Source organism: Watersipora subatra, chromosome 5 (assembly GCF_963576615.1).
Source record: "Watersipora subatra chromosome 5, tzWatSuba1.1, whole genome shotgun sequence".
Lineage (NCBI taxonomy): Eukaryota > Metazoa > Bryozoa > Gymnolaemata > Cheilostomatida > Watersiporidae > Watersipora > Watersipora subatra.
The window spans coordinates 57,939,352-57,955,502 of NC_088712.1; the positions used below are offsets into that span (position 1 = coordinate 57,939,352).

The 16,151-nt window shown below is 34.4% G+C and overlaps 1 protein-coding gene across 1 annotated transcript; it reads right to left on the reverse strand.

The window, feature by feature from the left end:
• Positions 1-12,964: 12,964 nt before the first annotated feature.
• On the reverse strand, positions 12,965-13,297 carry LOC137397514 (putative uncharacterized protein DDB_G0271982). The gene has a single exon (XM_068083806.1). It carries the CDS (start codon positions 13,295-13,297, stop codon positions 12,965-12,967), a length of 333 nt encoding a protein of 110 aa, XP_067939907.1.
• Between the last annotated feature and the right edge of the window lie 2,854 nt (positions 13,298-16,151).

Sequence of the window (16,151 nt, forward strand, 5' to 3'; positions counted from 1 at the left end):
ACCCTTTACACTATGCTCTGTATATTATAACCTGTATCTGATACTCCGTAACTTGTACCGTCTACCCTGTGTCCTATACCTAATGTCCTACACTCTGTTTTTCATACAGGCCACGAATGTAGTGTACATTATAGTCTATAGTAAGCATTACATACATGTGCATTTAAATTATTCTAAACACGGTATATTGCATAGCCAATTTTATGAGTAAAAATAACTTTGCTATGACTGCAGCTATAATTGAACTGTATACCTAATTTCTATTGATGTTTTAATTTAATCTTTTTAGAGCACTGCATGATTTTCTTCTTTTGTATCCTCTTGGTGGGTAGATCTGCCAATTGACTTTGAAACCATTTGCAGTGGTTTGACCTCACTTTCAGTCCTTTATCACTAGTCTCCTATATGGGATTGTAGATCTCCAAGCAGGTGCTGGTCTGAAGGAGCTAGGTCAAAGCTGTAAAAATAGTGCTTTAGTTGTTTTCAGCTTAAGTTGTTGATAGTTTTTATTTTACGACTGGCCGTTTGAGGAATTAATATAATCTTAGTAAAAAATCATCTGATGTACTTGCATGTCTCGTCGCTTGTTCTTCATGCCATGTTTTGACTTGGTGTAGGAGCCGGCTGTGGAGCTCATTGTGCACCACTCTTTAAAATACATATTGCAACACAGCCTCAAATTATCCAAACAAACTGCCAACTTCTTTTTTTGAGACTTTGCTATGCTCTGAAGTTCTTCTTAAACAGTTCCAATTTCTAGGACTTGTTTTTGGTTTGAAGCATTTTTGGTCCCGCCAGCAGCTCACCTTTGATTACCGAAAGCTACTATGCAAAATGGAATGAATTATTCTGATAAGGATGTTTGATGATTCAGCATTTATCTTAATTTTTAGTTTTCTTCCTTCTCTAATAGATTAATTCACAACCTTTTCTTGATCTGGTGCTGCAGCATTTGTAGGTCTGCCTGACCTGGAGTCATCTTCACCCTTTTCTGTCTTAAGTTAAGCGGCGCACTCCATATTTGACCTTCTTTAACCAACTAGATTTCACCTGGTAAAGATTTTATTACAGTCATTTTCAACCTATAAAAAATCTTAAAAGAGCAGCCAGCTTAAACTTGTATCAAAAAAATTAATAACCCCAAACAGTATTACATTTAAAATGTTTCAAAAAAGAAGATAACTCCCAAATTTACCAAAACTTTCTTAATCAATTATTTTTGGTTACCAAATAGGCTTCATATATGCAATGCACAGTAAACTATTACCCCTAACCTCTACCATAATTTTCATAAGCAATAGTTGTACACCATGTGCTATAAATTTCATGTCAGGTGTTACAGATCATACACTATTCGCTGTAGGTTACACCTACATCCTCTGCAAGTAATACAGCAGGTCTATTTGCTTGTACTACATAAACCAAAATACCGTTTATGTGAGCTACACATCAAGATTGAAGTGTACTTATACTATGAATAATATAATATAAAATGCTCTATATACAGATTGTACATGTAGATGGTAACGCATAGCAAGCCCATATCAGAGCAGATTGCATGTTATAATCAATACATGTGCAACCATATACACACAAGAAAACACATCTTATTGATGTTGCCCAATAAACACATATTAAATCATAATGTTGTATAGCAGACACAGCATACTGCCTGCTGTTAGATCTGTTAAATATGTGTCAGAACATCAAGATCACAGAATCTTCTTGAACGCTGTAGTTATTATTGCTGTCACAAGCGGGACTGTCTTGTTTGTATGCGCTCAAGAAAAGATAACTCCTCGCTGGCAATGCTCATCTTCGGTTCATGGCATGTTTTAGAAATCACAAAGGTTGAGACCATTTACAGTTGATAACACAAAATTAAAGGCCCCAGTATGAACCTTGAGTAACTATAGTGTGCTGAGATATAAGTTAACATAAAACATACTTTGAGATTAGGTCACAGAAAAGCTGCAATCAAAGTCTCACCTGACACATACACTAGCGGATAGTTTTAAGCCTATTTTTTAGCACTGTGCCTATTTTTGCACAGTCATTTAAAGTTTCCAAATTTAGATTGACATAAACCTTTCAGTAATATTTTAGCCAGTGTTTAAAGGTTTCTTGCATATTTTATTGCTACTGCCAATGGATTATTTTTAACTTCAAAATGTTTCCGTAAAAAAGCGTATTTAACAAACTTTAGCAATGAGTAGCTATTAGTATCTATGATTAAAATAAGCATTGACAATTTCACTGTAAAACACTTGGTTGGAAGGAGATGCTGGACCCGAGTGTGTATTAAATGGCAAATAGGATATTGAGGAATTAAGGCTAAAGCTTGACTTGGCAGGGTTCTCACATAAAACTATTGATCATCAAAGCAATGCATATTTGAGGATAGAAATTGAACTTGTGTAAATATCATCAATTATAAATTTGGCATGTGTTATTTGATGAAAATTGCGCATTTTATTTTTGTTTTTGGAAATGTCTGAATCAGCATGTTGAGATGATTTCATACATTTTGCTTGAAAACTTTGTATTGCTAATCATATTTTATGAACTATGTTACATTTGATGGCCCAGTAGTCTAGGATTATCTGTCAAAAGTGGAAAACGTTATAGTATGCACTAATTCTTACCACATAAAAACAAATTAAAACAGAAAAAAACAATCTTTAAGGTCTGATGTACTATACAGTATGAAATAACATAGCTAGTAAGCTAACACAGCTCTTAGTATATTTATTAACATTTTGCTAAAAAGATATTTCTAAAGTGTGTCCCAAATGAAGCATAAATACTCAAGCATCATAAATTTTACTACATACAGTGAAACATGGATAACTCGCCCTCGGATATAGCGAACACATGGTTAACTCGAATGGATTTGCTTGGTCCATTCCCACGTAATGATAAATGGCTCTATATAACTCGAACTCAACACTGTTAATTCGAACTGTTTTTTGCCCAACGGCTACCGAAACGGTTGCTATCGCTTTAGAAAATCACTTTATTCCAAGCCATAGAGGTAAACCTCAACTTTTCGTAATTCATAAGCGTCGTTATTACCACCATCGGCAAAATATTTTTGTCAACGACTTTTGTAAAGGTTTAGTAAAATGTGATTTATACCAAACATCCGCGTAGTGATCGCCCTTCGGAAGCGAGGTAAAGTGAGGTAATCTTTGCATAAACTTCAAGAAAAATCGGCAAAATTGATCGTGGGTAAAACGGTCAAAAGAAAAAGATGTCTTTTCTTTTGAGCATTTCAACAACGATCAAGTTTTGCCAATTTCAATCTAAAAAACGTCCTGGCAACAACATCACCTCAAACAACGAACCAATCTCAAGTGATAGAAAAATCTCTATACTTTTTGATAAAAACGTTCTAAACTTTACATTAAAAGCATTTAATTTGAAACAAGCCATTTGTGCTTTTGATTTATATTATAGACTGTATCTGTACATGTATCTACTAATAAATAAGTAAATACATGGACTTGTGACAGTGCTCTGATAACTTGAACGCTCTGATAATTCAAACACTTTTGCTCGGTCCCTTGAAGTTTGAGTTATCTGAGTTTCACTGTATTTGTAAAGATAACTAGACTTGACTAAATTGAATAGACTTGACTAGAATTGACTAGACTTGATTAGACTTGACTAGACTTGATTAGACTTGACTAGACTTGATTAAACTTGATTAGATTTGACTAGACTTAATTAGACTTGAATAGACTTGCATAAACTTGCATAGACTGGACGAGACTTGGCTAGACTTGATTAGACTTGACCAGACTTAATTAGACTTGACTAGACTTGATTAAACTTGATTAGACTTGACCAAACTTAGTTAGACTTGACTAGACTTGACTAAACTTGACTATAATTGACTAAAAATGACTATACATGACTAGACATGATTAGACTTGACTAGTTTTGACTAAACTTGACTAGACTTAACTATAATTGACTATACTTGACTAGATTTGACTAGATTTGACTTGACTAGACTTTACTAGACTTGAATAGACTTGTCTTTGACTAGGCAGCAAGTAAGCAGACCTTTGCTTGGTTTGAAATCAGAACAGTGTGGAATGAGTGAACTGTTCAACACAGCAAGTTGGCAAATTTAGTTTTTGATGGACAATTATTTTAAAAAGCTGAAAAAGCTTAGTGCTACGCTAACAGGTAAACACCAAACAAGTCAGCCACCAAGTTTTTGACATTCGCAATTCAACTTGTTATTTTGTTTTAACCAGTTTGACTACGACCTTCAACACTCTATACATCTTGTTTACGAAAGTCCCACATCCCATGTGTAGAAGAACCTGGTATGCCTGATCACTAAAGTAATTTTGACTAGCTTATGTATGAGCAAGGCTGGGAAACTAGGATCACAACTCACAACAAAAACATATCTTTACATTTTGAACTATTATTATCAAAATCCTTTTTGTGTTTATTAACTCTTCTCACCAGCTGACACCTACTTGTTTAGACCTGTCAGCTTACTAGGGTGCATTGATGCATGGTGATCTTACGTTCAAACTTGACATTGCCTAAAGGTGTACCCTGACATTAGGAAACAAGTTGCTTTAAGCTTCATCACCTTATCAAATTATAATTTCAGCTCAGCCCCTATTCTACGCCAATAAGTCATTCATATCATCTCTTCAATGATTGATTGCATTCATTAGGCTTGCCAAATGCTACGTATGTTAATCATTTATATAGATCGGACAAACTTGTCCGGAATGTAGTTCAATGCATCCACTGAATTAGTCTGGTTGGCTTCCAATAAAACTGCAATAGCATACCACTCTTAAGCTGCTAGCCATTAGCTTTTATCATTAGTGACGACTTGTTTAACAGGAAATTTTTTGATCTCACAGATGTGAGAAAATGCATGTTTATGTAAACAATTTTATAGCCTGAGTTACTTTAACATTTTTAATGCTTGGTACTGAAGCTATTTTAGTTCTTTGTGATGCTAAACTTAGTAGTTGTTCAAATGTGATCCACACTAGATGCTCTCTTTGAACGATGCAGTTGCTCTAAATCTTGTTTGTCTGCTATAGCAACCATTTTTTATACATTGGCGTTATTGAGTAGCTCAACTATATTACAGTTAAATTTGAAATCGAAATAGATATGGCGAGTATTAACTTTTGATAAAATAAATTGTGCTATGTTTAGCTATTGACAAATGGAAAATTGCTTATTACAACTCACTTCCCCAAAACCCATAAAGCTTTGCATGAAGGTCTGCACAACATTACATAGTGATATGATCAATGAGCTCTACATTCGAAACTGTCATCTGACAGGTTACAAAGCTTTATAAATAAACTAGTTGTACTACCCGGCGTTGCCCGGGTAATAAAAAAGTCTTTAGACAGAAAGTTTATTTGTATTTAACATATGACAACATTTGCTATTGCTACCTGGAAGCCTGACTTTGCTCGGGTATTAAAATACAGACTATAAACAATGAGGAGTAATGTAGTCACCTGCCACTTGCTATTAGCCTGGCACATTGCAGATAGATAATTTGAGTAAGCTTACTAATAAAAGGAAACTAGTTGCTCTAACGATTGAGCATGCAGAAAATTATGCTAACCGCCATGGTGCTGCACCATCATGTTGCATCGTAATAGAGAGCAATAGCGTATTTGCTTCTATATAGCGACATATATCGCCTAATTAATCCATCAGGTTTGTGTGGCGTAATTGGTAAGGCAATGGACTAGCGAATCCTCTGTGCTAGAAAATCTATATTCCAAAATTTTAAAAGATATTGCTCGACAAAGACATCCACAAACTTTGAGTAATATAGATATAAGATAATAAGCTTCTACTGAATGTCCTCCGATCAGTGTGCATTCCTTGCGACAAGATCAAATTTTTATTAATATTCTTATGTATATAATAGTAGTGCTTCTTGTCAATTATGACAGAAGCTATAGTACGCTTCTGTCATAATTGACAATTGATGGACATCTTACTTGCTATGGGATGTCAAGTAAGACATCCGGTCTTGAATTGCTCCTGAAGCCACATTACGAAATAATATGTGATGTAGTAGCACGCTTCTTAGACAATTCAGTTTACCTAAAAGACTTTTCATTAGACTGGTTTTCCTTTTAGAATTCTCTTTTACCCCAAGAAATTTTCAAGGTCTAACCATGGCAGCTGAAATAATCCTGGAGGTTCATGAGAAGAATTGAGAAAAGAAGGGAGCATTGTCAATCATGGCAGAAGCTATGGTATGCTTCTTGTCAATTATGACAGAAGCATACCATAGATTCTGTCATAATTGACAAGAAGCATACTATAGCTTCTGTCATAATTGACATTGCTTCCTTCTTTCTCAATCCTTCTCATGAACTTTCAGGATTATTTCAGTGCCATGGTTATAGCTTGAAAATCTCTTGATATGTGAGAAATGCACTGGCGGTAACAAAACAATTGAAAATTATAAAAGAAAAACCAGTCAAATGAGAAGAATTCTAGGTAAACTGAACTGTCTAAAAAGCGTGCAAATTACAAAATAACATTACATGATATTTTGTAATGTGGCTCCAGGAGCAATTTAAGACCAGATGTCTTACTTGACATCCTATATTCTGACAATGTTGAACTACTGACCTGTTGCTTTAAAGTCTTGAGTGCTAAGCAATACACCACGGCTACTCCATTAAGAGTTATTGTATCTTCAAGAACCTACAATTCCAAATGCTTAAAATATAACGATTTAAAAGATTATTTGAACCCAGATGTTTTTTCTAATATTCTGTATTAGGGCAAAGGTCACTAACCTGCTGCTTAGCACTCTGAGATAGCTACCACTACAGCTGTTCTCGAGAGCAGTAGTAGCCTGGTGGTCAAATCGTTCTCTGCTACTGAGTGTGTCTTTAATTGTGAAGGTTCCTTTGTTATTTGGCTCGGCCATCACCAGCCAAAATCACAAAGCCATTGTTTGTGTAGAAATGGCTTTTAAAAACACGCATAACCTCAGCTTACGGCAAGCTAAGCAGACACCATACTCAATATTTGATGGATTGCTCACACCTAGCTGTTCACTTCTGTTTATATAGTATATATATTATTGTTTATATTATGCCACACTACTGGAGAAGCATAAGTAGTGGAATACTAGAAATCTCAAAGACATGACTAGAAAATAAACGTTTTTCCTAAGAAACTACAAATTACTAAAATATCCATAGTGAAACAGCTGTGAAAGTGTGGTACATGAGATATGTAACATTCTGGGATTGCACCAACATATCGTAATAAAGAAATGATCTTATCACTAAAATACACAAAGTTTTACCATACATGTACGTATATGGAAAGTAGATTAGCAGAAGTTTACCAGCGTGCAACTGAAAAGGCATTAAAACACTGCTAGATGTCAGAAGTCCACTAACAAAAGACACTAAAACATGGTGAGAAAACCATGTCAGCTGCTATGTGACATCAACATATCACCAGAAGTCAGCAGTAGACAGCTAGAAATGAGAAACCTCTGCTAAAAAGGCAATAAAGTCACTGTAGAATATCTACTCCTCAGCAGTTGGTAAACAACAATCGTCAAGTGGGAGCAATTTTAATGGTTTTTTGTCAAGAGCGATAAATCAAATGAACCGTGGCTTACTTATTTCTACAACTATGTGACACTGAAGACTGGCACGTGCTAATCATCAAGAGCGGCTCTCAGAACCACGGATTTCCTCATTATAATAAACAGTTGATTGGATCATCTCTAAGTAATGATTTCCTACTTTTGGACCAAATAATGGATAAATGAAGGGCGTAAGATGGATGGTGTCACTTGGAGTAAATCTCTTTGCATGATATTATGGCTCTTCAGAACAGTTTGGTATGAAAAATACGAGTAATCCCTAGTGATGGATTAATTATAGACATCGTGTGTTTTAATAAAGATGTTGGGATTTGGGCTCAATCATATTCCCTTTCAAATCAATCTGGTGACACATGCTATAGTCATGCAAACTTGACAGGCGTTGAAACAACAACAAATAAGCCCGGTAGTTTTATAGTATTTTAGCTCACTCATTTTATGTATACTAAATAAACTGTGTAGGCATTGGACACACAAAAACAATCTAAGAAGTAGTCTGTCTATTAAAAGATAAAGGCTAAATGTGTGTCTTTCATATACTAGAATATCAGTAGTGAAATACAATATACTTGTCTTCCATAGTCTGGTATATCAGTAGTGAAATAAATTTTTATGTTATGAGGTCATGTTATGTTTAGTATTAAATTCCTCCCTCTAAACGTAATGATCCCAACTTGTTTTACATGTGAGATCCAAACTTTTGATACTATTTGTTGTAAAATATACTTCGGTTAAAAGTTAATACCACCATGAAATCAAAGCTCAAACTACGTAAATGTGTTATTGAGCTATAATTAGAGTTGAGACTTGACACCTACTTAAGAATTAATCGGTTTGCTGTTGAAAATTATCTTAGTAATCCTTTAAGTATTATCACCATCATTTTATTTTTAGATTTAATTAGGTACAACAACCTCAGTGATGCAAATAGTTGTACGATATTCTTTTCATATAATTTATGTCTAGGAAGATATAGCTCCAGTTATATTTTGATATTTAGTTTGTTTCTGCATTAACCTTGTACCATCGTGTTAGCAAAAAACAAAACTGTCCATATTTTTTCTTCATTTTAAGAACATCCAGTTTCACTGGGTAAACGTTAACTAGCTGACAGCCAGCCATCTAAAACTTTTTATGTCGAGCTAGGTTTTTAATTATCATGTTGTTAAACACTCAGCAGTGTTTAATGCATAAAAATAGTGTTATTGCTGATGATTTACAACAACTGGCTAGATTTGGAGCAAGCAGGTTGGTCAAAGAAAATTGGGATAACCATCTAGTGGTCTCATACTGTATAGTTATCCTATCTCGTGTTTGATCACTATAGAACAAGTGTTTAAGATTAGCGCTAGTAATGTCATAATAGCCTCAGTACTAAACAGCTAAAAGGTATAATGACTTCGGCTATAAACTTGATTAGATGCTTTTTCACACCAGTGAGATCAAAAAGTTTCCTGTTAAATGAGTCAACAACAATGATCTCCTCTCTGTGTAACAATGCCAATTTATCCAAATTTAAACATACCGATCGTTGTGCCATTTCCTTCCTCTGAAAGAAACTGCCAAACAAACTCAAGTTCAGATTACGCAAACAACTTATGGGTTTGTAATTGGAATCAAGGATTTGTGCCTGCATAAGAATGACTCAAATCACTGTCAGCAGCCTAACTGTTTGAGCATGAAGCTCATTTGCTACTAGGCTAAAGATGGACTTACACAGAACTGTAGTTGATTTTATCAGCAAGTATCGGTATTTTTCTATCATTCGCTATTGTTTTTGATGTTTGAGGTGGATCTGATTGCCAAGATGTTTCAATATTAAAATTGATAAAACCTGATTGGTTTTTAATTGCTCCAATCAAATGAAAGTGTGATCATGAGATTTATAATTGAAAAGAGACTGACAGAAGAGAGACGCATGATTGCTTCAACTTGAACACAATTATTGTTTATTGTTTACTAATATTGCCAAATTTAACTACAAAAACGATAACAACTAATGACATCGTTTTTCACTAATTTTTTTTGAGCATTTTAATCGAAATCAATATTTATTCATTTCATTTTAGAAGCATCTTGGCAATCAGATTACTTTAAACATCAAAAGCAATAACAAATGATAAAATAACAAATGATAAAACCTACTAAAGTCTTGCGTAAGTTCATCCTTGAAAATAGTAGTATCTTGTTAGTTTTCTCTGATTTCTTCCGACTCTAATAAACTTGTATTAGATATATAGAATGAATATGATAATGATAATGATGATGATATTATAAAATAACGTTGGACAAAAGTCAATCAAGGTCAATTTAAATTTTATTCAATATGGAATTTGGTCTCAGAATTCATCTACTCTTCAGTTGTGTAGTATTTCACTTGTTACAGGATTCTGACTGGCTGTAAGTTATGAGCAGGGAGATTTACCCCTAATTTCAACTATTCTTAAGAGCTTTAAAACTTCTGGTCAATTTTTGTTAATGCAAGTAACATTATAAATTATGAAATTATTATATCAAATTATACCATACTATGTTATATTTTGCTATTTCACATTATATTATGTCTGGTCGTATTTTAGTATATAAAAGGTATTTATGATAAATTTCAAGATTTTGATGGCAGTACGTGATAATGTTTCATTATTATACTGCCAAGAATTATTAATTTAAACAACAATGCCTTCATGCTGTGAGCAATTTTAGTGGTATAAAAACATTTTTTGTGGATGATTTAAACTTCTGTTCTAAGAAGCCTAAAACATTTCTTTTACAACATTTTATTTAACAAAGCACATTAAACTCTAAACAAAAAGCATAGAACATATATTTTGCTCGAGATTGTTGTATGAGCAAAACTTATTATTTATTTACTATTACATACTGTTGTAGACTATTACACGCTGCTCCAGGCTGTTAAAGTTAACTATGGTATGTCACAGGTTTTTAAACGTAGTTGCAAGACAAAATCTTTTTAACTTGGTTATCTCAAACTTTTATTAGGATTCGCAATGTTTAATGCGTGAAGATTAAAAAAAAGTTATTGATAGGCTGTTGAGAAAACACCCAGTCTGATCTAGGATTTTCAGATTACCCAGTAAAAACATAAAAACTGTAGAATCTGAGCTTATTGCTTAACAAAGTGAAACACAAACAAGCCTGATTAATGAAAGTGATGAGTATATGCTTTTACTGTAACATAAGGAAGCATATACTGATGTGCTGTCGGTCATACTTTATCCTGGTTTTCTTAAACACAGATGAGACGTGGTTTCTTGTATGTCATTCAGTGTAACTCCAATTATTGACTCTACAAGGTCCTTACAATTTCCTTACGATGTCCTTGTGACTAAATGATCCTTAGATGTCTTATTTGGTAATCAGTTTGTGTTATATGATAAGTTTTAAAATCATTGCCAGAAAAAAAGAGGTTGCTATAAAAAGAATCTATAAATCTTTGTGAAATCTCTAATTTTGGTGCATCCATCAGTTCGAAACCATGCAAAGAGTGATAGAAAAAAGCTTCCCACATTAGAATTGAACTCAGATTTTCAGTATTGCAGCCAAACACACTACCCACTTCGCCCCTTGACCACATTGCCTTACCATGAAATAATTGTGCACATAAACATTATTATTTTTATACATGATGATCTCTCATGGCGCACAAGACGACAGACATACTAGTCAATGTACTTTGCTATAAATACAAAACGGATAACAGTTTTACCTAAACGCCACTGCAAAATTTTTGTATTTTTAAATACCACATTACAGCAAAGTTTTTATTTTGTAGCTTTCATAATAATGCTTGAAAGCACAAAAAATTCTGAAAAGTTTTAAAGAATATTTTTATCTGAAAAGTATGATTAGCCATTTATTCATCAGCAACCTATGAATAAAATGCAAAAAAGAAAGCAAGATTAACATTCAGTGCTATTTGTTGTGAAATCTGGTTCCACTTTTCACATCTGAGTGGTATATTGCAACCTGAATACATGGCCATATCTTGGCAACCGTTTGCCCGTACGGCAAGTTTACTATGTTTTTACTGTATGACACAGGGTTCCCTATCATATTTTTTTGCAAAGCAGCTGTCAAAAGGTGGTTATTTATTAAATTATTTAGGGGTCATGAACTATGCTTGTTATTAAGTTAATAGTGATAACCCACGCGATTTACTTAAAATAATGGTTCGGTTGACATTTTTAACTAAAATTTACTTAATAGAAGAGAAACAGTAGTGCTACCAAGCATAACATCAACATGTGTTTATAAAATGAAACTCCAAAATATTTGAAGTTTGTGAAATTATTGCATCTTCCTGTTTTTATTTTGAAATTCTTCAAGCTTTTCCGTACTGCCAAACAGCTAACTAGTTAATACTGGTTGCTGAAATAGGACATAACAGTTATTTGTATCGTGTTTATTTCACTATAGCATTAATCAAGTAAGAATAAAGCTAATAAAATTTAAACTAACTTAACTACTAATGGAAGACATTCACCAATTTATGTACTTAAGTCGCAGTTTTTGTTCTTTTGTCTTTCTGCTAAACCCTGTGTCAAGTTAGAGCTATTAAAATCTAACAATGGAAAATCTGCACTGCACTGGATTTGATCTCGGAACCTCCAGATCTAGAGGCGGCGAAGTTAACCATTAAGCTATACATAAAATACATTAAAGGTATTTGATATAGTCTACCATCATCTTATGTGACCACATCTTTAAGATACAGTTAGCATATGGCTTTTATTTTGAATAGAATGCAATATAAAAATGTGCTATTTTGGTATTGCCGAGTATAGTTACTAAAACAACAAAAAATTTCAAGCTGAGAGTTTATTACATAGCCTTCCATTTCTGCTGACCCTGTTTGAGTTGTACTGCTGCCAATACTGTCAGCTGCTCCAAGTATTTCAATATAGCTAAACTGTTTTAGATTAAAAAAGAGTAAACCACAAGTTAATTTTACTTTATTAGTTCTGGTATATGGAATGAAAGAACTTTTACGCCTAGATTTAAAAAAAAGCCAAAAAAGTAAGCAGTTTTCTTTGAGTTTCTTCAAAAAAGCTTTGTACACAATGCATTATTATACTGGTTTTAAAGCTTTCTCCTACACCGCGTCGAGAAAATGATATCTTTCAATTTGCAAATAATGATCAGCAGAGTGGGCTTGCGAGTTTTCTTAAAAAAAACAACAGAAGTTCCAGAAAACTTATATCTTTTCCAACATTGGCTAACTTTCATGCTTGTAATAAAATCGAGTTGGTGCTTTAATGTTTATATAAACAATCATCTACATACATACTAACTTAATGCTCTCTCTTTCTCTGTCTCCCTATCTTCCTCTTTTCCCTTCTTTCCCCATTTTCTCACGCTCTCTCTATCTTGGTCTATCCTCTTTCTCTCCCTCGCCCTCTCCCTCTCCCTCTCCCTCTCCCTCTCCCTCTCCCTCTCCCTCTCCCTCTCCCTCTCCCTTTCCCTTTCCCTTTCCCTTTCCCTTTCCCTCTCCTTCTCCCTCTCCCTCTCCCTCTCCCTCTCTCTCCCCCTCTCCATCTCCTTCTCTTTTTCCCTCTCTCTCTCTTTCTCCTTTTCCCTCTCCCTGTCCCTCTCTTTCCTTTTCTCCCTTTCCCTCTCCATCTCCCTCTCTTTCCCCCTCTACCTTTCCCTCTCCCTTTCCTTTTCCCTTTTCCTTTCCCTTTCCCTTTCCCTCTTCTTTTCCCTTTTCCTCCCCTCTCCCTCTCTTTCTCCTTCTCCTTTTCCCTCTCCCTCTCCCTCTCCCTCTCCCTCTCCCTCTTCCTCTTCCTCTCCCTCTCCCTCTCTCTTTCCCTCTCCCCCTCCCACTCTCTGCCTATCCCTCGTCCTCACCCTCTCCCGCTCCTTTTCTCTCTCTCCCTCTCCCACTGTTTCCCTCGCTCTCTCATACTCTCTCCCTCTCTCTCTCTCTCTCTCTCTCTCTCTCTCCCTCTCTCTCTCTCCTTCGCTCTCTTCTCTCTTTCTCTCTCTCCCACTCTCTCTTTATCTCTCTCACTCTTTTTTTTCTCACAGTCAGTCAAGGCAAGTAAGATTGTCTATAGTTGTGGCCTGTGTATGGTAGCGAATTTCTAAGCAGCTCAATTACAAACAGTCATCTGTCATGAGTTTGTATTGATTTATCTCTATGTTATGTTCCTCTTAGCCGCATCTTTCTAGTAGAGTCTAGGCCTTCTTGATTTTGCTTACCATTACTTAGTTGCGAATATATTCAATGTAATTGTACGCAAAACAGGATGCTTTTGTGACCTGACAGTCTAGTCCAGTCTAGTCTAGCTTTGCAATTGACCTGACTGGTCAATTGCAACATGGTGTAAGTTAACAGAAGTTAATTTGTTAGTTTCAATGGTAGTTGCAAGAATTGTAATTGACCTTAAACTGTTCTCTCCGCCAGATCAACTGATCTGGATTAGTCTGCACTCTGACAGGAAATCGCTTAATCGGAGTTTAGTGCAAAAAGTTGCAAAATGATGAAGCTAAACGATTTGTAAATAACTAAAAACCTTTTTGTTTTAGAGCTTATGAGTAAGAATTTAGATTGTAGCATTATTACTTTTGCAGTATGTGTCTGCATTAAAATTTACATTTTTGTCGGACAAGCCAACCAAAATCGATAAAATGTTTTATACTTGAAGCTATTATGAAAAGCTAATTGCGGTGAGCCAATAATCATTAAGGTTTGTGTCAGCGTTAACCAGAATTTAATGCTTAGCGCTGATTCTTAGAATAGCTGGTTAGCAATAGTCTTAAAGGTACATTTCAAGTAGGCTGATTTCTGGAAATTTTATTTTATAATTGAAATTGTACAACAGTCTACTATAAGTTGTACCTACATAAATAGAGTACATTTAATATTAATGAAAACTTCTAAGATGCACTCACATTTAAATTGGGAAGATTTTCAGAGTTTTCATTTTAATTCAAAATGTGACAACATACTACAAAATAATGCATTTTAAGTGCTACCTAAATTGATAAAGTAGCCCCAATATCAATAAAAACTAACAAAGTGCAAACACAAACACTAGCGATGGTATTGATCTTTGGGTATTATAACGAGGAGAAAAATTATTTTTCTATGAAATCTAAACATAGAGTTATGTATTAGATTATCCAGTAGCAAACAATTCAAACAATTTCTAAGTTACCAAAATAGTCAGATCAGTGTAAATCAGGGATTCTCAATAGAGAATCAATTTCCATTTTTTTTGCTTAAAAATGCATAGAATGTCATGCATTACACCGCAATCAATCCTGAATATGGTTTGCAGTTTTTACTCACCTATGAGGAAACACGTTTCAATCAGATAACAGCAGAAAAGAGGCAAAAAATGTCAAAGATCATTAAATGAGTTGTTTTTTTATATTTCGCTTCAGTGTGAAAACATTGGGATCTCAGAATTACTTTCTAATAACATATTTTTCATATATTCTGAATATGTCTGTTTTTAATTATGTTTTGAGTCTTTGTTTCATATATAACAGGGGGGGAAGTGTGAAATTTCCCTCATTAGTTGTAGAGACTAGGCATTAAAAATGAATAGGGACGCGCTAGTGTAAATAGTCCATGGCCCAACTGTCAGCTTGCTAAAGGTTACGCGTTTTAGACAGTCCATCCAAATTGCTCAGCTGCAAAAGCACTGTCTATAGTGTAAACGTGACAGTACGGTATGAAATAGTTGGACTATTGAAGATTATCTCCATAGCAATTTATTAATAATAGATAAAACCATTAAGCCTGCCATGCCTAAAAACTTTGAGTTATTTTATAGTTTGATCTTGCTAGCATGTGAATTTGACCTTGATGAACTTAAATGATTTCTTATTAATACTCGCTTATTAAAAATTGAATTTCAAAATAAAGTCATTTGAAGATGTCAAGGAAAATGTAATATTTAATACTTCAAAGTGTTATTCCATACTGTTTCTATAAATGGCAAATGCTGCTTTCCTCCAAAACACCTGTGGAAAGGTGCAAGTATAACACATTTTCTCATAAATGCCAAAACTATTTCATAAGATAAAATGGTAATTAGCTTCATTGAAAATGCCAACTATAACTCTCTATGAAATGCCTGTTTGCAAAATAAACTGCAAATCAGCCTTTTTTTACAAAAAAATGACTGAGACCATCAATTTGTATAAACGCGTAAAAGACTTTTGCCCAAATTACCTTTTGAAATACCTGAACATAGAGTCAACATGATGATCTGGTTGTCATAGTTACATCTAACACTCAAACGCTAGATGGTCACGCAGTACTCCAGCACTTGCCTGGCTAAATGAGATCATCTGCAAAATCTAATCTGTAAATTTAATTAGGTGTCTATTTCTCTAGGACTATTTAAACTAGTGGAGCATTCATGTAACTGAGTGCTCACAGGGTTACCTCTAATCACCAAATAAAATATAATAATTTACCCTTCCAAAGTTTTTATTGCTATAAATTCAGGTAGAAAAT